General features: G+C 49.4%; 1 protein-coding gene across 1 annotated transcript in view; it reads right to left on the bottom strand.

Moving 5' to 3' along the window:
* LOC140393547 (uncharacterized) overlaps positions 1-26,916 on the bottom strand; it is a 229,516-nt gene that overhangs the window by 30,223 nt on the left and 172,377 nt on the right. Inside the window, exons 2-4 of the mRNA XM_072479842.1 lie at positions 14,278-14,332; positions 12,631-12,689; positions 12,446-12,532 (exon numbers count right to left, since the gene is read on the bottom strand). Of these exons, the coding sequence (XP_072335943.1) occupies positions 12,446-12,523 (78 nt within the window). The 5' untranslated portion in view covers positions 12,524-12,532; positions 12,631-12,689; positions 14,278-14,332. The remainder of the gene's footprint in view (positions 1-12,445; positions 12,533-12,630; positions 12,690-14,277; positions 14,333-26,916) is intronic.

Below are 26,916 nucleotides of genomic sequence, written 5' to 3'. Positions count from 1 at the left end.
TACCTGCGGAGCCCCCCCCCCCCCCACTCCTGGGTAACCTGCAACCCCAGGTACCGAAAGTGAGTTCCTGCCCTGTGGAATGGCTGCCCCCCCCCCCCCCACCCCTGCCCCCACACTCGGCCGAGATACCACAAAATACTCACTCTTGTCTAGATTCAGCTTGTACGCCGAAGCAGCTCCAATATTCCCCCTATCGACACACTCGGTTCCGAAGCGTATAACAGCAAGTCAGCGGCATATAAGGACACCCTATGCTCTATCCTCCCCCCCCCGCACTATTCCTTTCCATACCCCCGACCTTCTTAATGCGATGGCCAATGGCTCAATCGCGAGTGCAAACAGCAGGGGGGACATAGGACATCCCTGCCTCGCCCCACAGTGGAGAGAAAAGTATCTCGAGCTGATGTTGTTTGTACGGACATTCGCCCTCGGTTCCTTATATAGTAGCTTTACCCGATTCACAAATCTTGGTCCAATCCCAAAGCGCTCCAGAACTGCCATCAAGTAACCCCATTCTACCCAGTCAAACGCCTTCTCAGCGTCCAATGCCACAACCACCTGTTTCCTTCCCCTCTGCCGGTGCCATAATGACGTTCAATGTCCTTCTAAATTTTGAAAACAGCTGCCTTCCTTTCACGAAACCCGTCTGATCCTCCCCTATTCCCTTCGGGAGGCACTCCTCCAGCCTACCCGCCAGTACCTTCGCCAATACTTTTGCGTCCACATTCAGAAGTGATATGGGCCTATATGACCCACCCTCCGTCGGATCCTTATCTTTTTTTAGCAACAGGGAAATCGATGCCTGCCCCAAGGTTTGCAGCAACACCCCCTTCCCTATCGCCTCTTCAAACATCCCCACCATCAGGGGTGCCAACTTATCCTTGAATTTTTAGAATATTCTACCGGAAACCCATCCGGCCCTGCCACCTTCCCCGACTGCATCCTCCCAATCGCATCCTTTATCTCCTGCTCCATTATTGCTCCTTCTAATGTAGCCCTGTCCCCTCCCCCATCCTCGGGTACTCCAACCCACCTAGAAATTCCTGCATCTCACAGTCTCCCCAGGTGGCTCTGACCTGTACAACCTCTCATAAAACTCCTCAAAAATCTTGTTAATCAGATCCAGAGCCACCACCCACTTCCCTGCCCTATCCCTCACCTGAACAATTTCCCTTGCCGCTGCCTCCCTCCGAAACTGACCTACTAATATGTTCGTATACTGCACCCCTTCTCATCTCAGTTGGCGCACCGCCTTCCTGCTAGACAGTCGGTCGAAGCTCGCCTGTAGTTCCTTCCCCTTTTCCAGCTTCGCTGGGTCCCCATCTTGTGCATAACTCCTATCTACCTCCAACATCTCATCTATTACCCTCTGCCGCTCCAACCTCTCCTCTTTGTCCACCCTGGTCTTAAACAAGACCAGCTCACCCCTCACCACCGCCTTTAGAGCCTCCCAAACAACTGCCTTCAACACCTCACCCGTACAGTTGAAACCTACATATTCCTCAGTAACCTTTTCAATTTTGTCACAGAAGCCTTGGTCCCCCAAAAGTCTCACATCCAATTTCCACCCCGGCCTCTGCGCTACCCCCTTCTCCAGCACCATATCCACCCAATACGGAGCATGATCTGACACTGCAATTGCCGAGTATTCTGACCCCTTAACCCCAGCCAACAAAGCCTTCCCCACCATGAAAAAGTCGATCCGCGAGTATACCTTATGGACTACTGAGAAAAACGAGTACTCCCGTTCCCTTGGGTGCAGAAACCTCCAAGGGTCCACCCCTCCCATTTCCACAATTAGCCCAGCCAATGCCTTCGCCCCCCCTGATGGGACCAGCGAGCGTGGCCGTGACCTGTCCAACCTTGGCTCCTGCACCAAGTTCCAGTCCCCTCCCACTATCAGTTCGTATATGTCCAAGTCAGGGATGGCCCCAAACACCTTCTTTGCGATTCCCACATCGTCCCAATTGGGACCGTACACACTTAACAGCGCCATTAATCTCCCCTCCAGCGCCCCTGTCACAATCACATATCGACCCCCCTGATCTGCCACCACCTTCTCCTTCTGGAAGCGTACTCTTTTGCTGACCACCACCGCTACCCCTCGAGCCCTTCCGTCAAATCCAGAGTGAAACACCTGACTAACCCAGCCCTTTTTAAGTCTCACCTGGTCCTTCACCCTCAAGTGAGTCTCCTGCAGCATTGCTACATCGGCTTTCAAACTTTTAAGATGCGCAAGCACCCTTGACCTCCTGACCGGACCTCCTACCACCTTCACGTTCCACGTGACTATCCTGACTGGGGGTCTCTCACTCCCCCACGCTTCTTATCCACCATCATCATACCACAGGGCCCTGCCCCATGAGCCTGACCCGCTCCTATCCATTATTAACATCGAACCCCTTCCCCCCTCCGAAACCCCCCCCCCCACATTTCCTCTCAAAAAAACATCTCCCAGCATCAATCCCTTTCCTCCCCCTCGCTCGCCTCGTAGGCCCATCGAAACCTGCTATCCAGGCTCCAATGTCCGCAGCCCTCCTCTCACCTCACCTCCGTTCACTAGCTGACTTTAGTTAGTTAGCGCGGGTGTCTCCCCCCGCCAAGGTATATCGGCCCCTTCCACCCAGTCCCAGAGAAAGAAAAAACAAAAACAACAATCAAACCCATACAATTCACTAAAATAAGATAGAACCGTTGCAACACAGAACGGCAATCAACCCAACCATTAACTTGAACTCTGCTACAATGTGAAGAGAAGTAAATTACAATACACGTCAGTAATAAAGAAGGTTATAGCATTTATACATTTTCCAGCTCCCCAAACACAGTCCACAGTCTCTCTTCCAGTTCCGCTCCTCACGTCAGTCCCAAACCTTCTGCCCTCACGAATGCCTCAGCCGCCTCCGCTGCCTCAAAATAAAAGTCTTTGGCATCATAAGTCACCCTCAGCTTCACCGGGTATACCCTACCAAATCGCACCCCCTTTTTGTACAGTGCCGCCTTCACTCGCCCGAACGCCGCTGGTCTTTTTGCCAACTCCATCAAGTCCGTCAAGTCCTGGTAGATCCGAACCGTCCCACTGCACCTCTGTTTCGCCCAGCTTAACACCTTCTCCTTCATCATGCCCTGGCTTCGGGCCTGCCGCCTCGCCTCCATTTGGCTCCGCCTCCGCTGCACCGACCTCCGCGTGCGCTGGGCCCGACGCCTCAGCACCAGCCGCCCGACACCCGCGCGGGGTTCCTTGCCGGTTTTCAAACCGGCCCCGTTTGATGCCCGGGACGGCCCCAAAGGCTGACAATAATCGGGGTGGGGGGGAGCGAAGAATCGGGGAAACACCCGAAGGCGCTGCAAATAGTGGCCACCGGCGGGAGCTCCACTCGATGTGGCCAACCCGCTCGCAAACGCCACCAGAAGTCGAGTGTGAAAGTGATTTTAATAACAAACAGTTCATACATGTGCCCAAGCCCCAGAACTAATCTGTGACCTGCACTCGTGCCAACTTACTCAGTGTCTAATTTTTTGGCCTTAAGGGCCCTATGACTACATCTAGGTGGTTCCCCAGACGGTACAGCAGAACTGGAGGTGGACTCCTGTGATTCCTGCCCTCTGACACTGGATCCCTTTGGCGGCCGTTTCCTGGGGCGGCCCGGCCTAGATGGGCCAGGCTGCGGCTCGGGCGACTGAGATGGCGAGCTGCCAGCCTGTCCTGCCCGTTGCGCACCTGGGATGGAAGAGGGGGGAGTCCGAGGTGTCGCGGTGTTCCAGGACCTCCCCTACAGGGGGAGCCGGAAGGGGCCCCAGCACTTCCTCCTCCCTCGGGGTGCCCGATGGCTCCCGGGCCTCTACATGGGTTGGGGATGCGAACGGACCGAGCACCTTACGCCCCCACGACACCTGGCGCTGCCAGTCCTGCAGGCCCGCCCTGGTATCAACAAGGGTCTGCAAGTTTGCAGCCATGGAGCTCAAGGAGTTGGCCATCCATGTCTGTGTCTGGGTGACGCCGGCCAGCACCTGGGCAATGGCGCCGATGCCCTCAGCGATGGCTTGCTGAGACTGGGCCATTGCCTGCTGAGACTGGGCCACGGTGTTGAGCGCCTCTGTGATCTGCTGCTGGCTCTGGCTCATGGCTGCCTGTGAGAGGGCAGCCATGTCGTGGGCGACGAAAGCTCCACACCTTGCACACTGCGACCCATGTCTGACACCGTCGCACCCATTGCCTCCACCGCGGACGCCACTCGTGCGGTGTCAGCCTGGGTAGCACGCACGAACGGCACCACTACCTGCTCCTGCACGTGGGTGGACTCCTCCACCTTCGTCTGCAGCCGCCGCAAGCCGGCCGTCACCCCCTTCGGTCGTCACTTGTTCCGTGCCTGCATCGGGTCTATGGGTGGGTGTAGTAACTCCAGGAACCCGGGACCCGTCTGGGGGGCAGATGGATGCCTGCGCCGGGCTGCTCTCCGACCGCCACGTCCCTCAGCTGCTCCTGCCTCCACCTGCTGTACCGGGACGGCTGTGTTGTGCGCACCAGTTAGTGCCCCAGATGCCTCATCGCTAAAGTGCCCAACCGAGGTGAGTGGCTCTGCGATGATGGAGGGGGTAGGAGATAGCAGTAGCGTAATGGCGTGTTCCTCGTCTGACCCGAAGTCCGGGGTATCCTGGAGAGGTGATTCCTGTCCATCCGTCCCCTGTGTGTGGGTGTCGTGTGCGTCAGTGTCCTGGGTGTCGGTGTCCTGTGGTCCGTGTCCTGTGAGTTAGTGTCCTGGGTGTCGGTGCCCTGTGTGTTATGGTCCTGTGTGTTATGGTCCTGTGTGTTAGGGTCCTGGGTGTCGGTGTCCTGTGTGTTATGGTCCTGTGTGTTATGGTCCTGTGTGTTATGGTCCTGTGTGTTAGGGTCCTGTGTGTTAGGGTCCTGGGTGTCGGTGTCCTGTGTGTTAGGGTCCTGTGTGTTATGGTCCTGTGTGTTAGGGTCCTGTGTGTTATGGTCCTGTGTGTTATGGTCCTGTGTGTTAGGGTCCTGTGTGTTAGGGTCCTGTGTGTTAGGGTCCTGGGTGTCGGTGTCCTGTGTGTTATGGTCCTGTGTGTTATGGTCCTGTGTGTTATGGTCCTGTGTGTTAGGGTCCTGTGTGTTAGGGTCCTGGGTGTCGGTGTCTTGTGTGTTAGGGTCCTGTGAGTTATGGTCCTGTGTGTTAGGGTCCTGGGTGTCGGTGTCCTGTGTGTTATGGTCCTGTGTGTTATGGTCCTGTATGTTAGGGTCCTGTGTGTTAGGGTCCTGGGTGTCGGTGTCCTGTGTGTTAGGGTCCTGTGTGTTATGGTCCTGTGTGTTAGGGTCCTGTGTGTTATGGTCCTGTGTGTTATGGTCCTGTGTGTTAGGGTCCTGTGTGTTAGGGTCCTGGGTGTCGGTGTCTTGTGTGTTAGGGTCCTGTGTGTTATGGTCCTGTGTGTTAGGGTCCTGGGTGTCGGTGTCCTGTGTGTTATGGTCCTGTGTGTTAGGGTCCTGTGTGTTAGGGTCCTGGGTGTCGGTGTCCTGTGTGTTATGGTCCTGTGTGTTAGGGTCCTGTGTGTTAGGGTCCTGTGTGTTAAGGTCTCGTGTGTCAGTGTCCTGGGTCGGCTGCGACTGGGGCCTGTTGCTGTGGCTGCCCTCCTCGTCGCTGGGTGTGGCCCGCCGGTGTCGCCACGCTCGCACTGGATGTGGGCAGTGTCCGCCTGGTGCTCCGGGTCTGTCCCTGGTTCTTGGCCGCCCTGGAACGTCCTGGGGGTGGCATCCACACTGATGGGCCGGGTCTGTCCCCCCTTCCCCCATATCCCCCCTCCCCCCAAAGCCCCCCTCCCTCCATATCCCCTTCCCCCATATCCCCCCTTCCCCTATATCCCCCCTCCCCCCAAAGTCCCCTCCCTCCATATCCCCCCTTCCCCCATATCCCCCATATCCCCCTTCCCCCACATCCTACATATGGGGGTAGGGGGGATATGGGGAAGGGGGATATGGGGAAGGGGATATATGGGGGAAGGGGGAATATGGGGGATAGTGGATATGGGGAAGGGGATATGGGGGAAGGGGTGACATGGGGGCAGGGGAGATGGGGAAGGGGATATGGGTAAGGGGGGATATGAGGGAGGGGGATAAAGTGGAAGGGGGGATATGGCAGAAGGGGATATGGGGAAGGAGGATATGGAGGAAGGGGCTATGGAGGAAGGGGGCTATGGGGGAAAGGGCATATGGGGGCAGGGGGGATATGGGGGAAGGGGGGATATGGGGGAAGGGGGATATGGGGAAGGGGGATATGGGGGAAGGGGGATATTGACAAAGGCGGGATATGGGGAAGGGGATATGGGGGAAGGGGGATATGGTGGAAGAGGAGACATGGGGGAAGGGGGGATATGCGGGGAGGAGGGATATGGGGAGGGATATGGGGGAAGGGGATATGGGGAAGGGGGATATAGGGGAAGGGGAGATATGGGGGAAGGGTGGATATGGGGAAAGGGGGATATGGGGAAGGGGATATGGGGGAAGGGGGATATGGGGGAAGAGGATATGGGGGAAGGGGAGATATGGGGAAGAGAGATATGGGGGAAGGGGGCGATATGGGGGTAGGGGGCATATGGGAGAAGGGGGCTATCAGGGAAGAGGTATATGGGGAAGGGGATAAGGGGAAAGGGGGGATATGGGGGAAGGGGATATGGGGAAGGGTGGATATGGGGGAAGGGGGATATGGGGGAAGGGTGGATATGGGGAAAGGGGGATATGGGGAAGGGGATATGGGGGAAGGGGGATCTGGGGGAAGTGGGATATGGGGGAAGGGGGATATGGGGGAAGGGGATATGGGGGAAGGGGAGATATGGGGAAGAGAGATATGGGGGAAGGGGGATATGGGGGAAGGGGCATATGGGAGAAGGGGGCTATCAGGGAAGAGGGATATGGGGAAGGGGATAAGGGGAAAGGGGGGATATGGGGGGAGGGGATATGGGGAAGGGTGGATATGGGGGAAGGGGGATATGGGGGAAAGGGGGATATGGGGGAAGGGGGCATATGGGGGATATGGGGGAATGGGGATATGGGGATGGGGGTTATGGGGGAGGAGACATATGGGGGGATATGGGGGTGGGTGGATATGGGGATGGGGGGATATGGGGAAGGGGATATGGAGTATGGGGGAATATGGGGTAAAGGGGGATACGGGGTAGGGGATATGGGGGAAGGGGGATATGGGGAAGGGAGTATTGGGGAAGGGGGATATGGGGGAAGGGGGATATGGGGTCTGGGGGGATATGGGGAAGGGGCATATGGGGTGTGGGGGGATATGGGGGAAGGGGCATATGGGGGAAGGGGGATATAGGGGAAGGGGGGATATGGGGGCAGGGGGATGTGGGGGAAGGGGATATGGGGGAAGGGGGATATGGGGGAAGGGGGATATGGGGTATGGGGGGATATGGGGGAAGGGGCATATGGGGGAAGGGGCATAATGGGAAGGGGGATAGGGGTGTGGGGGATATGGGGGAAGGGGGGTTATTGGGAAGGGGGGACGGGGAAGGGGGAACACTCAGTGGGGGGTGTCACTTGGCGCGCGAGTCCGTGACAGGTGATGCCATTGCGAATGGCTTCACGGCGCTACTAGCCCATTCCGGGACGGAGAATTCACGACGTTACGGGGGGCCCGACGCCGGAGTGATTTGCGCAGTTTCTGGCGCCGGGTTCGGGCCATCGTGCCGATTCACGGAGAATCCCGCCCGAGGAATCAAAAAATATCAGAGGATGAAAATCACATCCGATGGTTAGATATCCATTGGCACCTGACTTTAGGGAGGTGGTTGCCATAGGTTTAAAGATGTGGGACAAAGACAAGTTTGTAGTTTGGAAACCTGGCAGCCAGATTTAGTCTTTTCACATATAAACCTTCTTTTGAGGGAAAAATAGAATCCATGGGAAGTAAAAAAAACTTTCATAGTGAACTGAGGTAGTTAAAGATGGTTTAAAATAGTAAGAAATTGTGTCCAATGCTGTGAAGACTGATCGGGGATCTCATGGAGGGGTCTGATTGGAATGATTGATTGGGGGTCTCTGATGGGGGTCTCTGATGGGGAATCTGATTGGGGTGACTGATGTGGGGCTGTTGGTGGTAACTGATGGGGGGGCTGATGGGGTTGACTGATAGGGGATCGGATGGTAGGGTCTGCTGGGATGACTGATAGGCAGGTCTCTGATGGGGAGCTGATGGGGTGACTGATGGGGTTAACTGATGGGGGTCTAATGGGGGGTCTCTGTTAGGGTTGACTGATGGGGGTGACTGATGGGGGTCTAATGGTGGTGGTCTCCGATGGGGCTGACTGATGGGGGTGACTGATGGGGGTCTAATGGGGTCTCTGAAATGGGTTTCTGTGATGGAGGTCTCTGGTGGGGTCTCCGATGGGGATGACTGATGGGGGTGACTGATGGGGGTGACTGATGGGGGTGACTTATCGGGGTGACTAATGGGGTTAACTGATCAGGGATCTGATGGTGAGGCCTGATGGGGGTGACTGATGGGGGTCTGATGGGGGGGGTGTTATCGGGGACTGATGGGGGGACTGGACGGATAGTTTTGGGGGCCGGTGGGGAGGGGTCAAGTCACCCTCATCCATACGTGATGTTGGGGGGGGATGGGTGACCCATTTTTTCCGTGGTGAGGGTGAATGCCCCTACTTGTCAGTGGGGGTAAGGCATGATTTGCATTGTTGGGGGAGAGGGAGCCTGCCGCTTGTTCTTGTAATTGGGCCGCCGACTCAAAATAGCGGCTTGATACCAGGTTTCCGATGGAATACAGCGAGCTCTCCACCATGCATAAATTTACATGGTTAAGGAGAGAGACTCTCCTAGGCCCCACTTCCAGCCTCAGTAGAGACCAGACCCGGTTCTTCGTTGATGGGAGCACGTAGGCTCCAGAATGGAGAATCCCATATGTTTTGAATGACAGTGAAGAGTATTTTGCCAATGCCGAATTTAGAGAAATGTGTGAAGCTATGAACATGATGGTTGTGAATACCACTGCTGAAAACCTTTTCAGCAATGGCCTCTAGGAAAGAAATGGTGAGGTGATCAATAAAATGCTGCATAAGATCTTAGCTGATAACCAGACAAGCATTCTGGAATTGAAGGTTCATGCAAAGAATTCACTCAGACGTTTTGACGTTTTAGGTCTTATAAATTAATGTATAACCACCTTCTGTTCGGTCGGACAGTCCTCCACATCCAGAAGGTACAACAATTAGTTAAATCTTTTCTGAACATTTAAATGCTTCACATACAGGGAGATGAGGGCAGCACGGTAGCACAATGGGTAGCACTGTTGCTTCACAGCTCCAGGGTCCCAGGTTCTATTCCCGGCTTGGGTCACTGTCTGTGTGGAGTCTGCACATTCTCACCATCGGGAACTTGGCAGAGTATTGCGGGTGGGCCCGCTAATGATATATCAACGGGGTTGCGACTACGTGCAGCGCACGTCCCGATGATGCTGATTTGGAAGGGGCGTCAAACCGGCGCCTGCTGCGATTTCGGAGTCGGGAGGGCAACAGAGAATCCCGCCCATTTTCTCCATTTCCCTCAATACCCTCACCTTCCAAATATCAATCCTAAAAAGCTCTAATCATTCCCCCAAAATATTAAGGGAGAGAATTTGAGATTTCTACTGCATTTTATGTGAAAAAAGTGTTTCCTGATTTTACTCCTAATTTTAAGGTTATATCCCTTTGGCCTGAATTCTCCTACCAGAGGAAATAGTCTCTCTGTGTCCTCCCTAAAGACCCTTTCCATCATTTGCAAGACATCGCTTGGGAATTGAGAATCATGGGAGCTGGAGGATACCATTCTGCCCCTTGAACCTATCCCACCATGCAATTAGCTCACAGCTCATTAACTCTGTGAGTCCCATAATCCCTCCATACCCTTCCCACCAAAACGTTACCAGTCTCAGTCTTCAATGCTCCAATTGTTCCCCTGCAGTTAGAAAGTCACAGTCTTTTGGGGAGAGAGTACCAGATTTCCACGACACTTTGTGTGGGTGTTATAACCCCCACGAGAGCCACGGGGACTGTGAGCCTGGTGAAGTCCGAGCTTCCCTGCTGAGGGGTGGAGACCCATCAGCAGGACATTGGCCTTGGGACATTAAAGCTGGCCCAGGTAGGAACTGTGCTGTTGTGTGCTGTCCCGTCTGGGACTTGAATTGCGCTTGGACATGGTTTATTTTGTCAGTAAACCTTTTTGTCAAACTCTCTTGCCGGACTCCTCTGTGACCATTAAATTGGGAAAAACAGCTTCCTGATTTTCTTCCTGAACAGCCTGGCTGTCATTTTTAAGATTGCGCTCCCTTAACTCTCTCGCCAGTGTCTTGTTATGCTCTAGGCGTAGCGGGTTCCTTGTGGTGCACTTGACAAAGGAAGGTTCAGACGTGGAGATAACTTCAACACGTTTATTAAACTATTTACACATCTCCTACTTGGGTTCGCCACTACTGTTAATCCTTCTATAGCTACTCAGACTGACTAACCAGTCTGCTACAATCCACGTGGTGGGTGTAATATTGAATCAGCCTTGTGTTTCTACTCACTGACTGTCTCCACTGGAAAGAGGCAGATCATGTGTGTTGTGTCCTTTATGTATGGGTTGGTGTAATGCCCTCCTGTGGTCGTGTCACCTCTGTGTGTATCGTGAATGCCCATTGGTCGTGTCCTATCTAACTGTTCTATTGGTTGAGTGTATGTGTGTCATGTCTCTTGTGCTCCCTCTAGTTCTAACTAGTCTACATGTATTTACATTAACCCCTTGTGTCTTTACAGTGATGCTATATCACCACAGCCAGAGGAAGCTGTTTCTGTCGAGCTAACCTATCAAACCCTCATCATAAGTACCTCGATTAGATCATCCCATTAAGGTGTTAAGGGTAAGATCCTGGCATGGATAGAGGATTGGCTGACTGGCAGAAGGCAGAGAGTGAGGATAAAGGGGTCTTTTTCAGGATGGCAGCTGGTGGCTGGTGGTGTGCCTCAGGGGTCTGTGCTGGGACCACAACTTTTCACAATATACATAAGTGATCTGGAAGAGGAACAGAAGGCACTGTTGCTAAGTTTGCAGATGATACAAAGATCTGTAGAGGGACAAGTAGTATTGAGGAAGCAAGGGGGCTACAGAAGGATTTGGACAAGCTAGGAGAGTGGGCAAAGAAGTGGCAAATGAAATACAACGTGGAAAAGTGTGAGGTTATGCACTTTGGAAGGAAGAATTTAGGCATAGACTATTTTCTAAATGGGGAAATGCTCAGGAAATCAGAAACACAAAGGGACTTGGGAGTCCTTGTTCACAATTCTCTTAAGGTTAATGTGCAGGTTCAGTCGGCAGTTAAGAAGGCAAATACAATGTTAGCATTCATGTCAAGAGGGCTAGAATACAAGACCAGGGATGTACTTCTGAGGCTGTATAAGGCTCTGGATAGGCCCCATTTGGAGTAATGTGAGCAGTTGTGGGCCCGAATCTAAGGAAGGATGTGCTGGCCTTGGAAAGGGTCCAGAGGAGGTTCACAAGAATGAGACTTGGAATGAAGAACTTGTCGTATGAGGAACGGTTGAGGACTCTGGGTCTGTACTTGTTGGAGTTTAAAAGGATGAGGGGGGATCTTATTGAAACCTACAGGATACTGCGTGGCCTGGATAGAGTGGATGTGGAGAGGTTGTTTCCACTTGTCGGAAAAACTAGAACCAGAGGACTCCATCTCAGATTAAAGGGGTGATCCTTTAAAACTGAGATGAGGAGGAATTTCTTCAGCCAGAGGGTGGTGAATCTGTGGAACTCTTTGTCGCAGAAGGCTGTGGAGGCCAAATCATTGAATGTCTTTAAGACAGAGATAGATAGGTTCTTGATTAATAAAGGGATCAGGGGTTATGGGTAGAAGGCAGGAGAATGGGGATGAGATAATATCAGCCATGATTGAATGGCGGAGCAGACTCGATGGGCCGAGTGGCCTAATTCTGCTCCTATGTCTTGTGGTCTTATGGTTACTTTCTTTAATCAGGGGAATGCAAAGCAAATAGATGCAACCTCTTGACAATTTAACCATTTTAGCCTTGGTAACATTCCAGTGAATCTATACTGCACACTTGAGGCCAAGATCTTTCCTGAGGTGAGTATGAAGGGGCGGGACAGGTTAGATAGAGTATTAAGAGGTTTAGGGTGGACAATTCATACACAGATCTGTGAGGCTGTGCACAGTTCCAGGGTTGGTGACGGAGACAGGAGCTATGTCAACAATAAAGATTAGGTGAAAGCCCAAACAAAAATAAATCAAAGGTAATTACAGAGAATGTGGAGGATAAACACTGATTTCGGCTAGATGGGCTGAAGGGCCTGATTGCATGGTGTAACTCCAATGTATCAGGAGGGAGGGGAATGGGTGGAATATACTGGATGAAATGTGCCACTTACTAAGGGTGACTGAATGACGATCACACTCTGGGAGGCTTTGTGCAGTACATTAGAGACACTTGATTTATTGTTTCCCATCTTATCGGTCTGAAAATCAGAGAAAAATATCATTAGCCAACGTGTTGAGGGTATTTGATGAAGGGCTCTGATAGGCTTTGGGTCAACATGAATCCCAAAGTACTCACAGTTACATTCCATTTTTGAGTCTCTCATTGATCTCCACTGTTCTTTGTTGGAGCCAATGCTGTGAAATGAAGGGAACTAGAATCAATAATGTAAAACTTGATGATCATCATTTGTGATTTATTTAGTGTCAAAGTGTCAGCATTTGGCACCAATACTCATCTGATCCTGACTAAAATCAGGATTTATGCAAGTGAGGATTAACATAGAGACCGCTGAAGATGTGATCTATCATTCACTACTGCCCCACTCTGTTCCCTCCCCCAGCCCACCCCAGTACATCCCCCACCCCACCCCACACCCATTGTCTTCCCACTCTTGCTGGTATTTTTATCAGTGACAGGGTTGATGCCATGTGCCCATTAATGGCCACTTAAGAGCTTGCTACTGACACCATTTCACCAGCTGTGAGGGTATCCACACAATATGGCAAGGCTGCCAGATGAATCCTTGTGGCCTGGCTCGGGGGTTAAGGGTGGTGGGGGAGGGCACAGAGTTCCCACCAATTGGTTGCCTTGTGATCAACAGAGACCCACCCAATGCCAAGTGCTGCCTTGGCTTGTTCACCATCCCCAGCCTCTTGACCAGGTGCCATCCCCCTCCCTGTGCATTTCTCTTACTGAGGCCTTCCTGGCTGGCCCAGTGAAACAACCCCACTTTTGTTGCAGTCTGGCCTCCTGCACGGCTCCTCATGGGGGGTGGCGGATGGCTGCAATTCCAACAGTGGCCTTTTTAAAACATTTGTTCATAGGATGGGCATCGCTGGCTGGACCAGTATTTATATATAGGCCCACCCCTGAGGACATTTAAGAGTCAACCGCATTGCTGTGGGTCTGGAGTCACATGTAAGTCAGACCAGGTATGAACAACAGATTTCCTTCCCGCAAGGGCATTAATAAACCAGATGGGTTTTACAATCTACAATGATTTCAGGGTCATCTTTAGATTTTTAATTCCAGATTATTTTATTGAATTCAAATTTCCCCATCTGCCATGGCAGGATTCGACTCTGGGTCACTGGTTTATTAGTCCAGTGACAATAGCACTACACCACTGCCACCCCAAACTAATCCCAGGGGCTTTCTGAGTGTCTGACAGCTCTGAGAAGCAGGGCATTCTCCCAAATGGTGATGGACATCATGACAACGTGTCGAACAGTTGAGCTGGTTGTGGCTTCCTGGTCCTCTGGAGACAGGCGCCGCTCAGCCGGGGGCACGGCCCCGGCTACAGTGAAAATTCTGGCCTTTGATTCTGCAACTGGATGCCTGAAATTGAAAACGTTCCGTCTGCAGCAATGGTTTTGATGTACCGAGTGAGGTCTTGCATATTTTTGGTCCAACATTTTGCACCTTTGACAGCACTTTCTGAACCTATGACAACCACCATCTAGAAGGACAAGGGTAGCAGACACCTGGGAACACCACCATCTGGAAGTTCTCCTCCGAGTCACTCACCACCCCGACTTGGAAATATATCAACCATTCCTTTGCTGTCGCTGGGACAAAATCGTGGAAGGCAACCCACCACCACCTTCGCAGGGGCAATTAGAGATGGACAATACATGCTAGCCTAGCCAGCGAAGCACACATACCATGAAAGGATCATTTAAAAAAGAATTCCTTCCATAAATTGATGCTAGAATTACTAACCGTGACTCCGTCCTGTCTCACATTTCTGGTCTCCCATACCTTGACCTGGCCAGTCCTATAGGGAGAAGAGAACACAAGACAGTTAGACCGAGAAAAACCAAAGAGCAGATTACAAACCATTGGAACCACCCTTCCAGTTTGAAAATTTTAAACAGCACGTTCTAAGTTGGGGCCTCAGTCATGAGCCATTTAATTGAATTAATCTATCCATATTTTACTCAAAATCCTTCCACCTACTGATTGGCGTGACAGGAATCAAAAGTCGAAGAGAGCCAACAACTATCAGAAAAACTGAGAGAGAAAGGGATTGATGGTGTCAGAATGTCAGAGAGACTGGCTGAGAGAGAGTGATTGATGGTGCCAGAATGTCAGAGAGACTGACAGAGAGAGAGTGATTGATGGTGTCAGAATGTCAGAGAGACTGACAGAGAGAGAGTGATTGATGGTGTCAGAATGTCAGAGAGACTGACAGAGAGAGAGTGTTTGATGGTGTCAGAATGTCAGAGAGACTGACAGAGAGAGAGTGATTGATGGTGTTAGAATGTCAGAGAGACTGACAGAGAGAGAGTGATTGATGGTGTCAGAATGTCAGAGACTGACAGAGAGAGAGTGATTGATAGAGTCAGAATGTCAGAGAGACTGACAGAGAGAGAGTGATTGATGGTGTCAGAATGTCAGAGACTGACAGAGAGAGAGTGATTGATGGTGTCAGAATGTCAGAGAGACTGACAGAGAGAGAGTGATTGATGGTGTCAGAATGACAGAGAGACTGACAGAGAGAGAGTGATTGATGGTGTCAGAATGACAGAGAGACTGACAGAGATAGAGTGATTGATGGTGTCAGAATGTCAGAGAGACTGACAGAGAGAGAGTGATTGATGGTGTCAGAATGTCAGAGACTGACAGAGAGAGTGATTGATGGTGTCAGAATGTCAGAGAGACTGACAGAGAGAGAGTGACTGATGGTGTCAGAATGTCAGAGAGACTGACAGAGATAGAGTGATTGATGGTGTCAGAATGTCAGAGAGACTGACAGAGAGAGAGTGATTGATGGTGTCAGAATGTCAGAGACTGACAGAGAGAGTGATTGATGGTGTCAGAATGTCAGAGAGACTGACAGAGAGAGGGATTGATGGTGTCAGAATGTCAGAGAGACTGACAGAGAGAGAGAGTGATTGATGGTGTCAGAATGCCAGAGAGACTGACAGAGAGTGACTGATGGTGTCAGAATGTCAGAGAGACTGACAGAGAGAGAGTGATTGATGGTGTCAGAATGTCAGAGACTGACAGAGAGAGAGAGTGATTGATGGTGTCAGAATGTCAGAGACTGACAGAGAGAGAGTGATTGATGGTGTCAGAATGTCAGAGAGACTGACAGAGAGAGAGTGATTGATGGTGTCAGAATGTCAGAGAGACTGACAGAGAGAGAGAGTGATTGATGGTGTCAGAATGTCAGAGACTGACAGAGAGAGAGTGATTGATGGTGTCAGAATGTCAGAGAGACTGACAGAGAGAGAGTGATTGATGGTGTCAGAATGTCAGAGAGACTGACAGAGAGAGAGAGTGATTGATGGTGTCAGAATGCCAGAGAGACTGACAGAGAGAGAGTGATTGATGGTGTCAGAATGTCAGAGACTTACAGAGAGTGATTGATGGTGTCAGAATGTCAGAGACTGACAGAGAGAGAGTGATTGATGGTGTCAGAATGTCAGAGACTGACAGAGAGAGAGTGATTGATGGTGTCAGAATGTCAGAGAGACTGACAGAGAGAGAGTGATGGATGGTGTCAGAATGTCAGAGAGACTGACAGAGAGAGAGAGTGATGGATGGTGTCAGAATGTCAGAGAGACTGACAGAGAGAGAGTGATTGATGGTGTCAGAATGTCAGAGAGACTGGCTGAGAGAGAGAGTGATTGATGGTGTCAGAATGTCAGAGAGACTGACAGAGAGAGAGTGATGGATGGTGTCAGAATGTCAGAGAGACTGACAGAGAGAGAGAGTGATTGATGGTGTCAGAATGTCAGAGAGACTGACAGAGAGAGAATGATTGATGGTGTCAGAATGTCAGAGAGACTGGCTGAGAGAGAGAGTGATTGATGGTGTCAGAATGTCAGAGAGACTGACAGAGAGAGAGTGATTGATGGTGGCAGAATGTCAGAGAGACTGACAGGGAGAGAGTGATTGATGGTGTCAGAATGTCAGAGAGACTGACAGAGAGAGAGTGAGTGATGGTGTCAGAATGTCAGAGAGACTGACAGAGAGAGAGTGATTGATGGTGTCAGAATGTCAGAGACTGACAGAGAGAGAGTGATTGATGGTGTCAGAATGTCAGAGAGACTGACAGAGAGAGAGTGATTGATGGTGTCAGAATGTCAGAGACTGACAGAGAGAGAGTGATTGATGGTGTCAGAATGTCAGAGAGACTGTCTGAGAGAGAGAGTGATTGATGGTGTCAGAATGTCAGAGACTGACAGAGAGAGAGTGATTGATGGTGTCAGAATGTCAGAGAGACTGGCTGAGAGAGAGAGTGATTGATGGTGTCAGAATGTCAGAGACTGACAGAGAGAGAGTGATTGATGGTGTCAGAATGTCAGAGAGACTGGCTGAGAGAGAGAGTGATTGATGGTGTCAGAATGTCAGAGACTGACAGAGAGAGAGTGATTGATGGTGTCAGTATGTCAGAGAGACTGACAGAGAGAGAGTGATTGATGGTATCAGAATGTCAGAGAGACTGGCTGAGAGAGAGAGTGATTGATGGTGTCAGAATGTCAGAGAGACTGACAGAGAGAGAGTGATTGATGGTGTCAGAATGTCAGAGAGACTGACAGAGAGAGAGAGTGATTGATGGTGTCAGAATGTCAGAGAGACTGACAGAGAGAGAGTATTGATGGTGTCAGAGAGACTGACAGAGAGAGAGTGATTGATGGTGTCAGAATGTCAGAGACTGACAGAGAGAGAGTGATTGATGGTGTCAGAATATCAGAGAGACTGACAGAGAGAGAGTGATTGATGGTGTCAGAATGTCAGGGAGACTGACAGAGAGAGAGTGATTGATGGTGTCAGAATGTCAGAGACTGATAGAGAGAGAGTGATTGATGGTGTCAGAATGTCAGAGAGACTGACAGAGAGAGAGTGATTGATGGTGTCAGAATGTCAGAGAGACTGACAGAGAGAGAGAGTGATTGATGGTGTCAGAATGTTAGAGACCGACAGAGAGAGAGTGATTGATGGTGTCAGAATGTCAGAGAGACTGACAGAGAGAGAGTGACTGATGGTGTCAGAATGTCAGAGAGAATGACAGAGAGAGAGTGATTGATGGTGTCAGAATGTCAGAGAGACTGACAGAAAGAGAGTGATTGATGGTGTCAGAATGTCAGAGACTGACAGAGAGAGAGTGATTGATGGTGTCAGAATGTCAGAGAGACTGACAGAGAGAGAGTGATTGATGGTGTCAGAATGTCAGAGAGACTGACAGAGAGAGAGAGTGATTGATGGTGTCAGAATGTCAGAGACTGACAGAGAGAGAGTGATTGATGGTGTCAGAATGTCAGAGAGACTGACAGAGAGAGAGTGATTGATGGTGTCAGAATGTCAGAGAGACTGACAGAGAGAGAGAGTGATTGATGGTGTCAGAATGCCAGAGAGACTGACAGAGAGAGAGTGATTGATGGTGTCAGAATGTCAGAGACTTACAGAGAGTGATTGATGGTGTCAGAATGTCAGAGACTGACAGAGAGAGAGTGATTGATGGTGTCAGAATGTCAGAGACTGACAGAGAGAGAGTGATTGATGGTGTCAGAATGTCAGAGAGACTGACAGAGAGAGAGTGATGGATGGTGTCAGAATGTCAGAGAGACTGACAGAGAGAGAGAGTGATGGATGGTGTCAGAATGTCAGAGAGACTGACAGAGAGAGAGTGATTGATGGTGTCAGAATGTCAGAGAGACTGGCTGAGAGAGAGAGTGATTGATGGTGTCAGAATGTCAGAGAGACTGACAGAGAGAGAGTGATGGATGGTGTCAGAATGTCAGAGAGACTGACAGAGAGAGAGAGTGATTGATGGTGTCAGAATGTCAGAGAGACTGACAGAGAGAGAGTGATTGATGGTGTCAGAATGTCAGAGAGACTGGCTGAGAGAGAGAGTGATTGATGGTGTCAGAATGTCAGAGAGACTGACAGAGAGAGAGTGATTGATGGTGGCAGAATGTCAGAGAGACTGACAGGGAGAGAGTGATTGATGGTGTCAGAATGTCAGAGAGACTGACAGAGAGAGAGTGATTGATGGTGTCAGAATGTCAGAGAGACTGACAGAGAGAGAGTGATTGATGGTGTCAGAATGTCAGAGAGACTGACAGAGAGAGAGTGATTGATGGTGTCAGAATGTCAGAGAGACTGACAGGGAGAGAGTGATTGATGGTGTCAGAATGTCAGAGAGACTGACAGAGAGAGAGAGTGATTGATCGTGTCAGAATGTCAGAGAGACTGGCTGAGAGAGAGTGATTGATGGTGTCAGAATGTCAGAGAGAATGACAGAGAGAGAGTGATTGATGGTGTCAGAATGTCAGAGAGAATGACAGAGAGAGAGTGATTGATGGTGTCAGAATGTCAGAGAGATTGACAGAGAGAGAGTGATTGATGGTGTCAGAATGTCAGAGAGACTGGCTGAGAGAGAGTGATTGATGGTGTCAGAATGTCAGAGAGACTGACAGAGAGAGAGTGATTGATGGTGTCAGAATGTCAGAGAGATTGACAGAGAGAGAGAGTGATTGATGGTGTCAGAATGTCAGAGAGACTGGCTGAGAGAGAGAGTGATTGATGGTGTCAGAATGTCAGAGAGACTGACAGAGAGAGAGAGTGATTCATGGTGTCAGAATGTCAGAGAGACTGGCTGAGAGAGAGTGATTGATGGTGTCAGAATGTCAGAGAGACTGACAGAGAGAGAGTGATTGATGGTGTCAGAATGTCAGAGAGAATGACAGAGAGAGAGTGATTGATGGTGTCAGAATGTCAGAGAGACTGGCTGAGAGAGAGTGACTGATGGTGTCAGAATGTCAGAGAGACTGACAGAGAGAGAGTGATTGATGGTGTCAGAATGTCAGAGAAATTGACAGAGAGAGAGAGTGATTGATGGTGTCAGAATGTCAGAGAGACTGACAGAGAGAGAGTGATTGATGGTGGCAGAATGTCAGAGAGACTGACAGAGAGAGAGTGATTGATGGTGTCAGAATGTCAGAGAGACTGACAGAGAGAGAGTGATTGATGGTGTCAGAATGTCAGAGAGACTGACAGAGAGAGAGTGACTGATGGTGTCAGAATGTCAGAGAGACTGACAGAGAGCGAGAGTGATTGATGGTGTCAGAATGTCAGAGAGACTGACAGAGAGAGGGATTGATGGTGTCAGAATGTCAGAGAGACTGACAGAGAGAGAGAGTGATTGATGGTGTCAGAATGCCAGAGAGACTGACAGAGAGTGACTGATGGTGTCAGAATGTCAGAGAGACTGACAGAGAGAGAGTGATTGATGGTGTCAGAATGTCAGAGACTGAAAGAGAGAGAGAGTGATTGATGGTGTCAGAATGTCAGAGAGACTGACAGAGAGAGAGTGATTGATGGTGTCAGAATGTCAGAGAGACTGACAGAGAGAGAGTGATTGATGGTGTCAGAATGTCAGAGACTGACAGAGAGAGAGTGATTGATGGTGTCAGAATGTCAGAGACTGACAGAGAGAGAGTGATTGATGGTGTCAGAATGTCAGAGAGACTGACAGAGAGAGTGAGTGATTGATGGTGTCAGAATGTCAGAGAGACTGACAGAGAGAGATAGTGATTGATGGTGTCAGAATGTCAGAGAGACTGACAGAGAGAGAGAGTGATTGATGGTGTCAGAATGACAGAGAGACTGACAGAGAGAGAGTGATTGATGGTGTCAGAATGACAGAGAGACTGGCTGAGAGAGAGTGATGGATGGTGTCAGAATGTCAGAGACTGACAGAGAGAGAGTGATTGATGGTGTCAGAATGACAGAGAGACTGACAGAGAGAGAGAGTGAATGATGGTGTCAGAATGACAGAGAGACTGGCTGAGAGAGAGTGATGGATGGTGTCAGAATGTCAGAGACTGACAGAGAGAGAGTGATTGATGGTGTCAGAATGTCAGAGACTGACAGAGAGAGAGTGATTGATGGTGTCAGAATGTCAGAGAGACTGACAGAGAGAGAGTGACTGATGGTGTCAGAATGTCAGAGAGACTGACAGAGAGAGGGTGATTGATGGTGTCAGAATGTCAGAGAGACTGGCTGAGAGAGAGTGATTGATGGTGTCAGAATGTCAGAGACCAACAGAGAGAGAGTGATTGATGGTGTCAGAATGTCAGAGAGACTGACAGAGAGAGAGTGATTGATGGTGTCAGAATGTCAGAGACTGACAGAGAGAGAGTGATTGATGGTGTCAGAATGTCAGAGACTGACAGAGAGAGAGTGATTGATGGTGTCAGAATGTCAGAGAGACTGGCTGAGAGAGAGAGTGATTGATGGTGTCAGAATGTCAGAGACTGACAGAGAGAGAGTGATTGATGGTGTCAGAATGTCAGAGAGACTGGCTGAGAGAGAGAGTGATTGATGGTGTCAGAATGTCAGAGAGACTGACAGAGAGAGAGTGATTGATGGTGTCAGAATGTCAGAGAGACTGACAGAGAGAGAGAGTGATGGATGGTGTCAGAATGTCAGAGACTGACAGAGAGAGAGTGATTGATGGTGTCAGAATGTCAGAGACTGACAGAGAGAGAGTGATTGATGGTGTCAGAATGTCAGAGAGACTGACAGAGAGAGAGTGACTGATGGTGTCAGAATGTCAGAGAGACTGACAGAGAGAGGGTGATTGATGGTGTCAGAATGTCAGAGAGACTGGCTGAGAGAGAGTGATTGATGGTGTCAGAATGTCAGAGACCAACAGAGAGAGAGTGATTGATGGTGTCAGAATGTCAGAGAGACTGACAGAGAGAGAGTGATTGATGGTGTCAGAATGTCAGAGACTGACAGAGAGAGAGTGATTGATGGTGTCAGAATGTCAGAGACTGACAGAGAGAGAGTGATTGATGGTGTCAGAATGTCAGAGAGACTGGCTGAGAGAGAGAGTGATTGATGGTGTCAGAATGTCAGAGACTGACAGAGAGAGAGTGATTGATGGTGTCAGAATGTCAGAGAGACTGGCTGAGAGAGAGAGTGATTGATGGTGTCAGAATGTCAGAGAGACTGACAGAGAGAGAGTGATTGATGGTGTCAGAATGTCAGAGAGACTGACAGAGAGAGAGAGTGATTGATGGTGTCAGAATGTCAGAGAGACTGACAGAGAGAGAGTATTGATGGTGTCAGAATGTCAGAGAGACTGACAGAGAGAGAGTGATTGATGGTGTCAGAATGTCAGAGACTGACAGAGAGAGAGTGATTGATGGTGTCAGAATGTCAGAGAGACTGACAGAGAGAGAGTGATTGATGGTGTCAGAATGTCAGGGAGACTGACAGAGAGAGAGTGATTGATGGTGTCAGAATGTCAGAGACTGATAGAGAGAGAGTGATTGATGGTGTCAGAATGTCAGAGAGACTGACAGAGAAAGAGTGATTGATGGTGTCAGAATGTCAGAGAGACTGACAGAGAGAGAGAGTGATTGATGGTGTCAGAATGTTAGAGACTGACAGAGAGAGAGTGATTGATGGTGTCAGAATGTCAGAGAGACTGACAGAGAGAGAGTGACTGATGGTGTCAGAATGTCAGAGAGAATGACAGAGAGAGAGTGATTGATGGTATCAGAATGTCAGAGAGACTGACAGAAAGAGAGTGATTGATGGTGTCAGAATGTCAGAGACTGACAGAGAGAGAGTGATTGATGGTGTCAGAATGTCAGAGAGACTGACAGAGAGAGAGTGATTGATGGTGTCAGAATGTCAGAGAGACTGACAGAGAGAGAGTGATTGATGGTGTCAGAATGTCAGAGAGACTGACAGAGAGAGAGTGACTGATGGTGTCAGAATGTCAGAGAGACTGACAGAGAGAGAGAGTGATTGATGGTGTCAGAATGCCAGAGAGACTGACAGAGAGAGAGTGATTGATGGTGTCAGAATGTCAGAGACTGACAGAGAGTGATTGATGGTGTCAGAATGTCAGAGACAGACAGAGAGAGAGTGATTGATGGTGTCAGAATGTCAGAGACTGACAGAGAGAGAGTGATTGATGGTGTCAGAATGTCAGAGAGACTGACAGAGAGAGAGTGATGGATGGTGTCAGAATGTCAGAGAGACTGACAGAGAGAGAGAGTGATGGATGGTGTCAGAATGTCAGAGAGACTGACAGAGAGAGAGTGATTGATGGTGTCAGAATGTCAGAGAGACTGGCTGAGAGAGAGAGTGATTGATGGTGTCAGAATGTCAGAGAGACTGACAGAGAGAGAGTGATGGATGGTGTCAGAATGTCAGAGAGACTGACAGAGAGAGAGAGTGATTGATGATGTCAGAGAGACTGACAGAGAGAGAGTGATTGATGGTGTCCGAATGTCAGAGAGACTGGCTGAGAGAGAGAGTGATTGATGGTGTCAGAATGTCAGAGAGACTGACAGAGAGAGAGTGATTGATGGTGTCAGAATGTCAGAGAGACTGACAGGGAGAGAGTGATTGATGGTGTCAGAATGTCAGAGAGACTGACAGAGAGAGAGTGATTGATGGTGTCAGAATGTCAGAGAGACTGACAGAGAGAGAGTGATTGATGGTGTCAGAATGTCAGAGAGACTGACAGAGAGAGAGTGATTGATGGTGTCAGAATGTCAGAGAGACTGACAGGGAGAGAGTGATTGATGGTGTCAGAATGTCAGAGAGACTGACAGAGAGAGAGAGTGATTGATGGTGTCAGAATGTCAGAGAGACTGGCTGAGAGAGAGTGATTGATGGTGTCAGAATGTCAGAGAGAATGACAGAGAGAGAGTGATTGATGGTGTCAGAATGTCAGAGAGAATGACAGAGAGAGAGTGATTGATGGTGTCAGAATGTCAGAGAGATTGACAGAGAGAGAGTGATTGATGGTGTCAGAATGTCAGAGAGACTGGCTGAGAGAGAGTGATTGATGGTGTCAGAATGTCAGAGAGACTGACAGAGAGAGAGTGATTGATGGTGTCAGAATGTCAGAGAGATTGACAGAGAGAGAGAGTGATTGATGGTGTCAGAATGTCAGAGAGACTGGCTGAGAGAGAGAGTGATTGATGGTGTCAGAATGTCAGAGAGACTGACAGAGAGAGAGAGTGATTGATGGTGTCAGAATGTCAGAGAGACTGGCTGAGAGAGAGTGATTGATGGTGTCAGAATGTCAGAGAGACTGACAGAGAGAGAGTGATTGATGTTGTCAGAATGTCAGAGAGAATGACAGAGAGAGAGTGATTGATGGTGTCAGAATGTCAGAGAGACTGGCTGAGAGAGAGTGATTGATGGTGTCAGAATGTCAGAGACTGACAGAGAGAGAGTGATTGATGGTGTCAGAATGTCAGAGAGAGTGACAGAGAGAGAGAGATTGATGGTGTCAGAATGTCAGAGAGACTGACAGAGAGAGAGTGATTGATGGTGTCAGAATGTCAGAGACTGACAGAGAGAGAGTGATTGATGGTGTCAGAATGTCAGAGAGACTGACAGAGAGAGAGTGACTGATGGTGTCAGAATGTCAGAGAGACTGACAGAGAGAGAGAGTGATTGATGGTGTCAGAATGTCAGAGAGACTGACAGAGAGAGGGATTGATGGTGTCAGAATGTCAGAGAGACTGACAGAGAGAGAGAGTGATTGATGGTGTCAGAATGCCAGAGAGACTGACAGAGAGTGACTGATGGTGTCAGAATGTCAGAGAGACTGACAGAGAGAGAGTGATTGATGCTGTCAGAATGTCAGAGACTGACAGAGAGAGAGAGTGATTGATGGTGTCAGAATGTCAGAGAGACTGACAGAGAGAGAGTGATTGATGGTGTCAGAATGTCAGAGAGACTGACAGAGAGAGAGTGATTGATGGTGTCAGAATGTCAGAGACTGACAGAGAGAGAGTGATTGATGGTGTCAGAATGTCAGAGACTGACAGAGAGAGAGTGATTGATGGTGTCAGAATGTCAGAGAGACTGACAGAGAGAGAGAGTGATTGATGGTGTCAGAATGTCAGAGAGACTGACAGAGAGAGAGAGTGATTGATGGTGTCAGAATGTCAGAGAGACTGACAGAGAGAGAGAGTGATTGATGGTGTCAGAATGACAGAGAGACTGACAGAGAGAGAGTGATTGATGGTGTCAGAATGACAGAGAGACTGGCTGAGAGAGAGTGATGGATGGTGTCAGAATGTCAGAGACTGACAGAGAGAGAGTGATTGATGGTGTCAGAATGACAGAGAGACTGACAGAGAGAGAGAGTGATTGATGGTGTCAGAATGACAGAGAGACTGGCTGAGAGAGAGTGATGGATGGTGTCAGAATGTCAGAGACTGACAGAGAGAGAGTGATTGATGGTGTCAGAATGTCAGAGACTGACAGAGAGAGAGTGATTGATGGTGTCAGAATGTCAGAGAGACTGACAGAGAGAGAGTGACTGATGGTGTCAGAATGTCAGAGAGACTGACAGAGAGAGAGTGATTGATGGTGTCAGAATGTCAGAGAGACTGACAGAGAGAGAGTGATTGATGGTGTCAGAATGTCAGAGACTGACAGAGAGAGAGTGATTGATGGTGTCAGAATGTCAGAGAGACTGACAGAGAGAGAGTGATTGATGGTGTCAGAATGTCAGAGACTGACAGAGAGAGAGAGATTGATGGTGTCAGAATGTCAGAGACTGACAGAGAGAGAGTGATTGATGGTGTCAGAATGTCAGAGAGACTGGCTGAGAGAGAGAGTGATTGATGGTGTCAGAATGTCAGAGACTGACAGAGAGAGAGTGATTGATGGTTTCAGAATGTCAGAGAGACTGGCTGAGAGAGAGAGTGATTGATGGTGTCAGAATGTCAGAGAGACTGACAGAGAGAGAGTGATTGATGGTGTCAGAATGTCAGAGAGACTGACAGAGAGAGAGAGTGATTGATGGTGTCGGAATGTCAGAGAGACTGACAGAGAGAGAGTATTGATGGTGTCAGAATGTCAGAGAGACTGACAGAGAGAGAGTAATTGATGGTGTCAGAATGTCAGAGACTGACAGAGAGAGAGTGATTGATGGTGTCAGAATGTCAGAGAGACTGACAGAGAGAGAGTGATTGATGGTGTCAGAATGTCAGGGAGACTGACAGAGAGAGAGTGATTGATGGTGTCAGAATGTCAGAGACTGATAGAGAGAGAGTGATTGATGGTGTCAGAATGTCAGAGAGACTGACAGAGAAAGAGTGATAGATGGTGTCAGAATGTCAGAGAGACTGACAGAGAGAGAGAGTGATTGATGGTGTCAGAATGTTAGAGACTGACAGAGAGAGAGTGATTGATGGTGTCAGAATGTCAGAGAGACTGACAGAGAGATAGTGACTGATGGTGTCAGAATGTCAGAGAGAATGACAGAGAGAGAGTGATTGATGGTATCAGAATGTCAGAGAGACTGACAGAAAGAGAGTGATTGATGGTGTCAGAATGTCAGAGACTGACAGAGAGAGAGTGATTGATGGTGTCAGAATGTCAGAGAGACTGACAGAGAGAGAGTGATTGATGGTGTCAGAATGTCAGAGAGACTGACAGAGAGAGAGTGATTGATGGTGTCAGAATGTCAGAGAGACTGACAGAGAGAGAGTGACTGATGGTGTCAGAATGTCAGAGAGACTGACAGAGAGAGAGAGTGATTGATGGTGTCAGAATGCCAGAGAGACTGACAGAGAGAGAGTGATTGATGGTGTCAGAATGTCAGAGACTGACAGAGAGTGATTGATGGTGTCAGAATGTCAGAGACAGACAGAGAGAGAGTGATTGATGGTGTCAGAATGTCAGAGACTGACAGAGAGAGAGTGATTGATGGTGTCAGAATGTCAGAGAGACTGACAGAGAGAAAGTGATGGATGGTGTCAGAATGTCAGAGAGACTGACAGAGAGAGAGTGATTGATGGTGTCAGAATGTCAGAGAGACTGGCTGAGAGAGAGAGTGATTGATGGTGTCAGAATGTCAGAGAGACTGACAGAGAGAGAGTGATGGATGGTGTCAGAATGTCAGAGAGACTGACAGAGAGAGAGAGTGATTGATGTTGTCAGAATGTCAGAGAGACTGACAGAGAGAGAGTGATTGATGGTGTCAGAATGTCAGAGAGACTGGCTGAGAGAGAGAGTGATTGATGGTGTCAGAATGTCAGAGAGACTGACAGAGAGAGAGTGATTGATGGTGTCAGAATGTCAGAGAGACTGACAGGGAGAGAGTGATTGATGGTGTCAGAATGTCAGAGAGACTGACAGAGAGAGAGAGTGATTGATGGTGTCAGAATGTCAGAGAGACTGGCTGAGAGAGAGTGATTGATGGTGTCAGAATGTCAGAGAGAATGACAGAGAGAGAGTGATTGATGGTGTCAGAATGTCAGAGAGAATGACAGAGAGAGAGTGATTGATGGTGTCAGAATGTCAGAGAGATTGACAGAGAGAGAGTGATTGATGGTGTCAGAATGTCAGAGAGAC

This window comes from Scyliorhinus torazame, chromosome 17, assembly GCF_047496885.1.
Source record: "Scyliorhinus torazame isolate Kashiwa2021f chromosome 17, sScyTor2.1, whole genome shotgun sequence".
Classification (NCBI taxonomy): Eukaryota; Metazoa; Chordata; class Chondrichthyes; order Carcharhiniformes; family Scyliorhinidae; genus Scyliorhinus; species Scyliorhinus torazame.
This window is presented reverse-complemented; position numbering and strand designations above follow the sequence as displayed.